Source organism: Nyctereutes procyonoides, unplaced genomic scaffold, assembly GCF_905146905.1.
Source record: "Nyctereutes procyonoides isolate TBG_1078 unplaced genomic scaffold, NYPRO_anot_genome, whole genome shotgun sequence".
In the NCBI taxonomy this organism is placed as follows: domain Eukaryota; kingdom Metazoa; phylum Chordata; class Mammalia; order Carnivora; family Canidae; genus Nyctereutes; species Nyctereutes procyonoides.
This window is the reverse complement of record NW_026575128.1, coordinates 16,198,245-16,207,689: the sequence shown is the minus strand read 5'-3', so window position 1 is coordinate 16,207,689 and position 9,445 is coordinate 16,198,245. Positions and strand designations below refer to the sequence as shown.

The 9,445-nt window shown below is 41.3% G+C and overlaps 1 protein-coding gene and 1 pseudogene across 1 annotated transcript; both read left to right on the top strand.

The window, feature by feature from the left end:
* The first annotated feature begins 3,722 nt into the window (after window positions 1–3,722).
* LOC129520919 (small nuclear ribonucleoprotein E-like) lies at window positions 3,723–4,001 on the top strand (annotated as a pseudogene).
* A 1-nt stretch (window position 4,002) lies between these two features.
* On the top strand, window positions 4,003–8,568 carry KLF17 (KLF transcription factor 17). Its single transcript, XM_055341699.1, has 3 exons — window positions 4,003–4,014; window positions 7,114–7,972; window positions 8,324–8,568. Exons 1-3 carry the CDS (start codon window positions 4,003–4,005, stop codon window positions 8,566–8,568), a joined length of 1,116 nt encoding a protein of 371 aa, XP_055197674.1.
* The last annotated feature ends 877 nt before the right edge of the window (window positions 8,569–9,445 follow it).

Here is a 9,445-nt window from a genome sequence, read left to right as displayed (position 1 = left end):
ATCAGGTGTCGTTTATGCAATGAATATTCACTGAGCCTGAGAACCTGTGCTGGGCTCTGGGGGTAAAAAGGGCCCAGGTAACGCCGTGTCGAGGGACTTGAGAACTGGCTGGGTGAACGGTTTGCAGGACCTGAGGCCGGACACAGTAAGCATCTCCCTTGAAGGAAGCGAAAGATGGACCTAGAACCAAGGCCAAGAGCCTGATGGGAGAGTGAGTGGCCCCAGGGGAGGGAGGCAGGGATTTCCTGGCTCCAGTAGGAAGCCACTGAGGAATTTAAACGCCACCAGTTATGATTAGATTTGCTTTGAGTCAAGAGTGCCCTGATAGAAGTGAGCAGTAATCAAGGCGATTTGTTGGGAAGGTATTGGGGTCTCATTTGGTGAGAACTAAGACAGCAGCCTAACTAGGGAGGTGAGCATGGTGACCACCAACTGGTGATCTTGGATGTGTTTTGGAGGTAGACACCACAAGAATGGGTAATTAACCTACAAGTAGGCGGTGAGAGCCAGCCAGGACACCTTCCCAGATTTCTGGCTTGCACAATTGGGCAAGAAGAGTGACATTTTGTGAGACAGCAAAGGATGACAAGGAACAGGCTTGTTTTTTACTCCTGTGGGTGGGCGAGTAAGGATGAGCAGGACTTTTAGATACAATCCGTTGAAGTGCCTTTGGGCTATCCAAATGGACTGAGCAGTAGGCAGCTGGAAGATTCAGAAGTCTACCCTGGAGCTACTGGTTTAAGAAAAGGTGGAATATAAACTGAAATGGATCATTAGCAAGAGAAAGATTGCCTAGTAAGTGCAAGTAAGGGGAAACTGTAGAGGCTCTCCCAGGGAGAAGGGATAGTCACACAGAGAGAGAAAGAGAAAGAGGCAGAGACATAGGCAGAGGGAGAAGCAGGCTTCATGCACTGGGAGCCCGACGTGGGATTAGATCCCGGGTCTCCAGGATCGTGCCCTGGGCCAAAGGCAGGCGCCAAACCGCTGCGCCACCCAGGGATCCCTCCTGCTTTCGGTTCTATAGGTAGATACCAGAAGTGGAATTGTACAAGGATTCCAATTTCTCTGTATCTCGCCAACCCTTTGGTTGTTTCTGTTGTTGTTTTGATAACAATCATTTTAAATGGATGTGAAGTGGTATCACATTGTGGATTTGATTTGCATTTCCCTAATTAGTTATGTTGAGCATCTTTCATTTGCTTATTGGCCATTTGTGTATCTTTGGAGAAAAGTCTAGTAAAGTCCCTTGCCCATTTTTGAATCAAGTTGTTTGTGTTTATGTTAAGTTTTAGGAGCTCTCTATATTTTCTGGGTATTTCCATTAGATATGTGATCTGCAAATGTTTTCTCCCATCCTGTGGGTTGCCTTTATATTCTGTTAATGGTGTCTTTTGATGCACAGAAGATTTTAATTTGATGAAGCCCAACTTTGTCTTTTTTTCTTTTGTTGCCTGTGCCTTTGGTGTCATATCTGAGAAATCATTGCCAAATCCAATGTCTTGAAGCTTTTCCCTTGTTTTCTTCTAAGAGTATTATAGTTTAGCTCATATATTTAGGTCATTGATCCATTTTGAATTAATTTTTGTATGTGATATTAAGTGAGGGCCCTTCATTCTTTTGCATGTGGATATCCAGTTATACCAGCACGATTTATTGAAAAGGCTGACCTTTCCCCTGTTGAACAATCTTGGCATCCTTGTTGAAAATCACTTGACCGTATGTGTGGGGGTTTATCTCTGGGCTCTATTCCTTTCTGTTGGTGAATAGGTTTATGCTTAATGCCAATATTACACTGTTTTGATGATTTAGCTTTGTAAATTTTGAATCACGAAGTGTAAGTTTTCCAATTTTGTTCTTTTTCAAGATTGTTTTTGGCTCTTTGGTGACCTTTGAAATTCCATATGAATTTTAGGGGGTAGATTTCTTTTCTTTTTTCTTTTTTTTTTTTAAGATTTTATTTATTTATTCATGAGAGACACAGAGAGAGGCAGGCTTTATGCCGGGAGCCCAATTGATCCCGGGACTCCAGGATCATGCCCTGGGCCTAAGGCAGATGCTCAATTGCTGAGCCACCCAGTCATCCCTAATTTCTCTATTCTTGCAGGAAAGGTATATTGATAGGGGTTGTATGGAATTTGTAGATCACTTTGGATAGCATTGACATCATAACTATTAAAGTCTTCCAATCCATGAACGTTAAAATGTCTCTCCATTTATTATGTCTTTAATTTCCTTCAGTAATATTTTGTAGTTTTTGGTGATTAAGTTAACCTCTTTGGTTATTTCTAAGTATTTCTTCTTGATGCTATTGTAAATTGAATTGTTTTTCTAATTTCCTTTACATATAGCTCATTGTCAATGTATAGAAACAACTGATTTTTGTGTGTCTGATTTGAATCTTTTTTTTTAATTTAAATTTTAGTTAACATACAGTGCGATATTGGTTTCAGGAGTATAATTCAGTGATTCATCACTTACATGCAACACCCAGTGCTCATCACAAGTGCCCTCCTTAATCCCCATCACCCATCTAACCCAAACCCCCCCCCACCTCCCCTCCATCAGCCTTAAGTTTGTTCTGTATCCTTAAGATTCTCTTATGGTTTGTTTTCCTCTCTCCTTCCCCCACCCCATTCCCATATGTTCATCTGTTTTCTTTCTTAAATTCCACCTATGAGTGAGATCATATGGTATTTGTCTTTCTCTAATTTCACTTAACATAGTGCACTCTAGCTCCATCCACATCGTTGCAAATGGCAAGATTTTTTTTTTTTTTTTAAGAGAAGGAGAGGGAAATAGAAAATCTTAAGCAGGTTCCACACCCAGCCCAATGTGTGGCTTGATCTCATGACTGTTAGATCATGACTTGAGCCAAAATTAAGTCATTCACTTAACTGACTGAACCACACAGGTACCCCCAAGATTTCATTCTTTTTGATGCCCGAATAATATTCTATATATATATATATATATATATATATATATATATATATATATATACCACATCTTTATCTATTCATCAGTCGATGGACATTTGGACTCTCTCTATAGTTTGGCTACTGTTGATGATGCTGCTATAAACATCAGGGTGCATGTACCCCTTCAAATCTGTATTTTTATATTCTTGGGTAAATGCCTAGTAGTGCAATTGCTGGATCATAGAGTAGTTTTATTTTTAATTTTTTGAGGAAACTCAGAAAAAAAAAAAAAGGAAACTCCATACTGTTCTCCAGAGTAGCTGCACCATTTTGCATTCCCACCAACAGTGCAAGAGGGTTCCCCTTTCTCCACATCCCCGCCAACACCTGCTGCTTCTTCTGTGGTAGATTTTAGCCATTCTGACAGGTGCGAGGTGGTATCTCATCATGGTTTTGATTTGTATTTCCCTGATGATGAGTGATATTGAGCATCTTTTCATGTGTCTGTTAGCACTCTGGATGTCTTTTTTGGAAAAGTATTCATTTCTTGAATTTGAATCTTACTACTTTTAGGGTAGTGGAGTGGCTCAGTTGGTTAAGTATCTGCCTCTAGGTTTCTGCTCAGGTCATGATCTCAGGGTCATGGGATGAAGCCCTGAGTTGGGCTCTACTTCAGTGCTTGAGATTCTCTCCCTCTCCTTGCTGCTCACACAAGTGCACTCTCTCTCAAATAAAATCTTTTTAAAAAATAAATCTTAAAATCAATCAATCAATCTTACGGTGCAGTCTTTGTCAGCTTCCACCATGGTGTTCTGTGGTCAGGGCCAAAAAGTGCAGATGGTGATAGTTCAGCCCATCAACCTCATCTTCAGATACTTGCAAAATAGATCTCGGATTCAGGTGTGGCTTTATGAGTGAGTAAACATGCAGATAGAGGGCTGTATCATTGGTTTTGATGAGTACATGAACCTTGTATTAGATGATGCCGAAGGGATTCATTCTAAAACAAAGTCAAGAAAACAACTGAGTCGGATCATGCTAGAAGGAGATAATATTACCCTGCTCCAAAGTGTCTCCAACTAGAATGATCAATGAAGTGAGAAATTCTTGAGAAGGCCGTGTAGTTTGTTTTTTTAGATGTCCTTTGTTGGGAATATAGTTCTAAAACCCTTATTTGTATTGTTTTGATTACCTTTATGTTATTACCAGAGGACAATAAATGCTATGGGATTGTTTTTATTTAAAAATAAGGTGAATCTTACTACTTTTTCTGAATTTATTAGTTCTAACATGTGTCTGTGTATGTGTAATCTTTAGGGTTTCTACATATAAGATTGTATCATCTGGAAACATAGTTTACCTTTTTCCCCTGCTACAGGTACTTTTTACACTTTTTATACTTTTTCTTATTTTCTATTTTCTTATTCTTATTCTTGCTCTGGTTAAGACTTTCAATACAATGTTGAATAAAAATGGTAAAAGTGGGCATCCCTGTCTTCTTGATCTTAAAGGAAAAGTCTTTAGTCTTTCATCATGAGTATGATGTAAGCTATGGGTTTTTCATAAATACCCTTTATCAATTTGGAAGTTTTTTTCTATTCTTTGTTTTTTTAGTTATTTTTTTTTATTTTTTTTAATCATGAAAGGATATTGGATTGTTTCAAATGCTTTTTTTTCTGCTTTTTTACCCCCTTATTTTACTTTGATTTGCAGATGCTGAATCAGGCTTGTTTATTCCTGGGATAAATCCCACTTGGTCATGTTGTTTAATCTGCTTAATATGCTGGTGGATTTGGATTTTATTTTATTTTATTTTTTTTAGTATTTTTTTGCATCGTGAAAGATGCATGAAAGATGTTGGTCGCTTTGCTTTATTTGTGTCTTTGGGTTTGGTATCAAGGCAATGCTAGAGTGAGTTAGCAAGTATACCCTCCTCTTCAATATTTTGGAAGAATTTGAGAAGCATTGATATTCTTCTTTAAATGTTTATAATTAAGCCCTTAAGCCATCAAGTTCAGGGTTTTTCTTTGTCCTAGAGCCTTTTGATTACTGATTCAGTCTCTTTACTAGTTATGGGTCTGTACAGTTCTATTAATTCATGATTCAGTTTTGGTAGGCTTTTGTCTTTTTAAGAATTTATCCATTTTATTTAGGTTATCCAAATTATTGGCATGAAATTGTTCATAGTACTCTCAATCTTTTTCATTTATGTAAAATTGGTAGAAATGTCATCACTTTCATATTTTTCTTGATCAATCTAGCTAAAGGTTTGGCAATTCTGTTAATCTCTCCAAAGAGCCAGCTTTTGGTTTTATGGATATATTTTTCTAATATTTCCTTCCTTCTGCTAGCTTTGGGATCAGCCATTCTTCTTTTTCTAGTTCCTTAAGGTGCAAAGCTAAGTTGTGGATTTGAGATTTTTTTTTTTTATTATAAGTATTTACAGCTATAAATTCCCTCTTAGGGAAAATGTACAGAATGTTTCCTATTTAAATTCACCATTACTTTTATTGACTTTTACTCTGATTTTTATGATAGAATTTTTCACTTGCTAAAAATCATGATCTTTCACAATATTATTTTGAAACTATTTTAGTGAAAAATAACAGAGAAGTGAATATAAATGTACAGCCTAATGAATTACTAGAAAGTGAAGATCTATGAAACATTGCCACCACCACAGAAGCTCTTTCAGGGCCCCTTATGCTTCCCTCCCTCCTCTCTAATATAAGCTGTAGCCTGTAATCTGGATGCAACTTCTTTGACTTCCTCTATTTCTGCTCTGTGATATTTCTGTAGTTGGTGTAAAAGCTGACATTGCTTTAAGTTTGCTTTCTTTTTGTGTGTTTGTGTGTGTGTGTGTATGAATGTTGCTCATTTTTCCTTGATCTGTGGCAACATTTTTACTGGTGAAATTTTTTTTTAAAGATTTTATTTATTTGAGACAGAGTACATGTGAAAGAGAGCATGAGCAGTGGGGAGGGGCTGAGGGATAGGGAGAAGCAGGCTCCATGGAGCCTGATGCAGGGCTTGATCCCAGGATCCCAAGGTCATGACCTGAGCTGAAGGTAGACACTTAACCGAGTCACCCAGGAACCCTGAGGTTTTTTTGTTGTGGTTGTTGTTTTTGTTTTTTGAGATTGCAATCTTCAATTTCTGTTTTGGTGTCATAGTATCTTTCATGGATACTGTATTTTTTACTTACATTTTGGTTTTCATATTTGAATGGATTGGTCTTTTCTGAACTGTCACAGCGGAGGAGCAGATGGGAGGTTATGGGTTCGCTTTCTCAGTTTCTCAGCTCAAGAGCTCTCTCTGATGCTACAGTACTGGACAGCTTTAAAAAATATGATTCTTGGATCCTGTCCTATTTCAAGAAGTTCTACTACCAATCTTTTCCTCACTTCGCTTCACACCAGTTAGTCATCCAGGAACACTGCCTCTGACTTCCAAGCCAATCTACCCCCCTTGTTAAAAGTCTGTCTCTCGGGGATCCCTGGGTGGCGCAGCGGTTTGGCGCTTGCCTTTGGCCCAGGGCGCGATCCTGGAGACCCGGGATCGAATCCCACGTCGGGCTCCCGGTGCATGGAGCCTGCTTCTCCCTCTGCCTGTGTCTCTGCCTCTCTCTCTCTATCTCTCTGTGACTATCATAAATAAATAAAAATTTAAAAAAAAAAAGTCTGTCTCTCTTCCTCACCTCCTCCAATACTTGATCTCAGACTCGTCCACAGTAGTTCCAACTCAACCGAGACCCTCTCTGTAAGTAAACATTTGCAGAGCCATAACTCTTTGAAACCTTGATCCTTCCTACTTTTGTGACTTTCTGCACTTAGGCTGATTTTGGATGTCTTTTCACCCTCATGGTTAAAGATAATCTTTGAAGGTTTTCTCAGAGTTTTACTGAAGGTGAAGGTTGTCGAATATTTTATTTGCTCCCTTGGTTGCTTTTTATGAAATAAACAAAAACATGGCAAGGAGGAAACATGGCATGAGTCACATCTAGGCATCCATTATGCTCCTATCAACCAGACCTGCATCCTAGAAAGCCTGAACTGAATGGCCCGGAGGCAGGATAATTCAGGGAAGATATATTGGAGGCTGGATTAGGGTGGGGTCTAGAGATGGGAAGGAGGGACGTGTGGAACTGGAATTTGAACTAGGGTGAATTTCACCTGACTCTCTCTCTCTCTTCAAGGATACTGAGAAGTCAGTGTTCGTCTTGGACATGTCTCCATCTCCTAGACACACTGGAGTGCACACCTCTTGGAATGATGGCACACCAGGCATTCAACACTTCCACCAGTGCACAGAGCTGGCGAGGGTCCCCTTGGCCTTAGCTGAGGCACCCAGTCAGAATGCAAGTGAAATGGGGCCGCAGTTCAGTATGTCGCTGCCTGAGCATGGTGTGAGCTACTGCCCCCAAGTGACTCACACTCCTTCCCAGATGATTTACTGTGAGGGAATGGCTCCCTCCCAGCCAGGAATGATGATTTTCAAGGGGCCCCAGATGATGCCCTTAGGAGAGCCCAGTATTCCAGGGGTGGACATCACCTTTGGTAGGAATCTAAGGATGCCCCCCAGTGGGCTGCCAGTCTCAGCTCCCAGTGGAATCTCAATGACATCCCACATCAATGTGCCAACAATGCCTTATTCTGGCCCCCCAATGGTACCTTCTAATAGAGACTCTTTAACACCTAGAATGTTATTGGCCCCCACCGTGCCTTCTACTGAGGCCCAGGCAATGCTCCCTTCTTTGAGTCAGATGCTGCCGCCTAAAAACCCCCTTGACTTTAGGATGAACCCAGCTGGGTCCCCATCATTTCTGGCTTTAGAATCCCAGGACTTTCTCAGCCAGCCAGGCTCCCAGAAAGACCCCTTCCTACCCCAGCAGCCCATGCGTGCTTCACAGAAAGCAGAGCGGTACTCCAGGGCCCAGGAAAGGGCTTCCAGGAGAAGATTCCCTGTTTCAAAGCCTTACTGCTGTCAATATGAGAGCTGTGGAAAAGCTTATACTAAGTACTCCCACCTTATGAGTCACCAACGCAAACACACAGGTGAATACGGTGTCAAAGATAAGTGGGATAGGATTGGGTAGGGTAGAGGAGTTTCTGGGTTTTAGATTTGTGCTGGACCACGGGTTTGTAATGGCTTGGGACTAGTTTATCATCCTTCAAGCTTGGGGTAAAGATACATTGGCCCCAATATTTACTTTCCCACCATCTAGTGCAACCATGCCAAAATCATGGGGATTGCTGATTGTTTTGCCTCCTCACTACTTTCCCTTGGTTTTCTTTTGGTTTCTCAACCTTGACTGCTCTTCTTTAATAGAGTCAGACCCCTTTCAATGCACCTGCTGGCATATTCTTCTACTTAATTTCTTCTGTTCCTTGTCTCCCACCCCCCAGGTGAGAGGCCCTATAAATGCATGTGGGAAGGCTGTACATGGTCTTTCTTCCGTTCTGATGAGCTTGGACGACATATGCGGATACACACCAGATATCGACCACATAGATGTGATCAGTGCGGCCGACAATTCATGAGATCTGACCATCTCCGGCAACACCAAAAGACTCATCTACGGGTGCCAGGACCCCCAGACCCACAGGACAACAATGGACAGATGGCTGGTCCTCCCGCTCCTGGTCTTTAGGCCAATCTCCTCTTTGCATCTTGGCTTCTCTACCCAGATCTTGCCTGCCTCTGACCAGCTAGTCTTCGGTAGGTGCAGGCTTAGGTGAAGACAGAGAAAGATTGTGAGGTGGTGTTAAAGCCTACATGAGCTCTGGACCCAGTCAGAGCCTCCTCAAAACTGTCTTGCATCCCCTTGCCTCTCTGGGGCTGCCAACTTTTGCCAAGTTTAGCCACATGGGAAAATGGAGGCAAGTAGAGATTGGGAGCTTTAGTTTGTCTTGTGTCCCTCCCCAGTTTGAAACTCTTTATTGACTCTCCTTTGCCTGCTACATAAAATCCAACTTCCTTATCTTCAACCTATATAGTTTCCAGAGCCAGACTGTTCAAATCCTGAATTTACCATTATTAGCCATGTGACCTTGAGAAAGATCCTTGATAATAACTATGCCATGTTTCTTCGTCTGGTAAATGAGAAAAAGTATTGGACTGTTTTGGACACATCTTATGTACTGAATCAGATTCTCTCTGTCACTCATCAGTCACATTCCTAGAGATTGTCTCTCCTGTATCTTCCAGACTTGGATGGAATGCCAAGTCTGTCGGCCATGGAATCTGGCATCTCAAGTTGCTATTAGCAACCCAGAAGTGTGGGGGAGTTAATGCTCCTGGGATAATGTTTGACTAATAGGAGATGGGAGAAAGTCAGGGAGATAAATTCCTTCTTCCCTCCTTTTCCTCAATTACTGCAAGGCACTGTTTCTCCAAACAGTTCCGCCAATGGGGAGATCACCCAGGTAGCCATTGGATACAACTACTGTGTTTCTTCAAGGCTTGTCCTGAAGCAGGACCCAACTGCTATCACTTTGCATTACCACCAGTTCTTCCCTGCCCTTCTT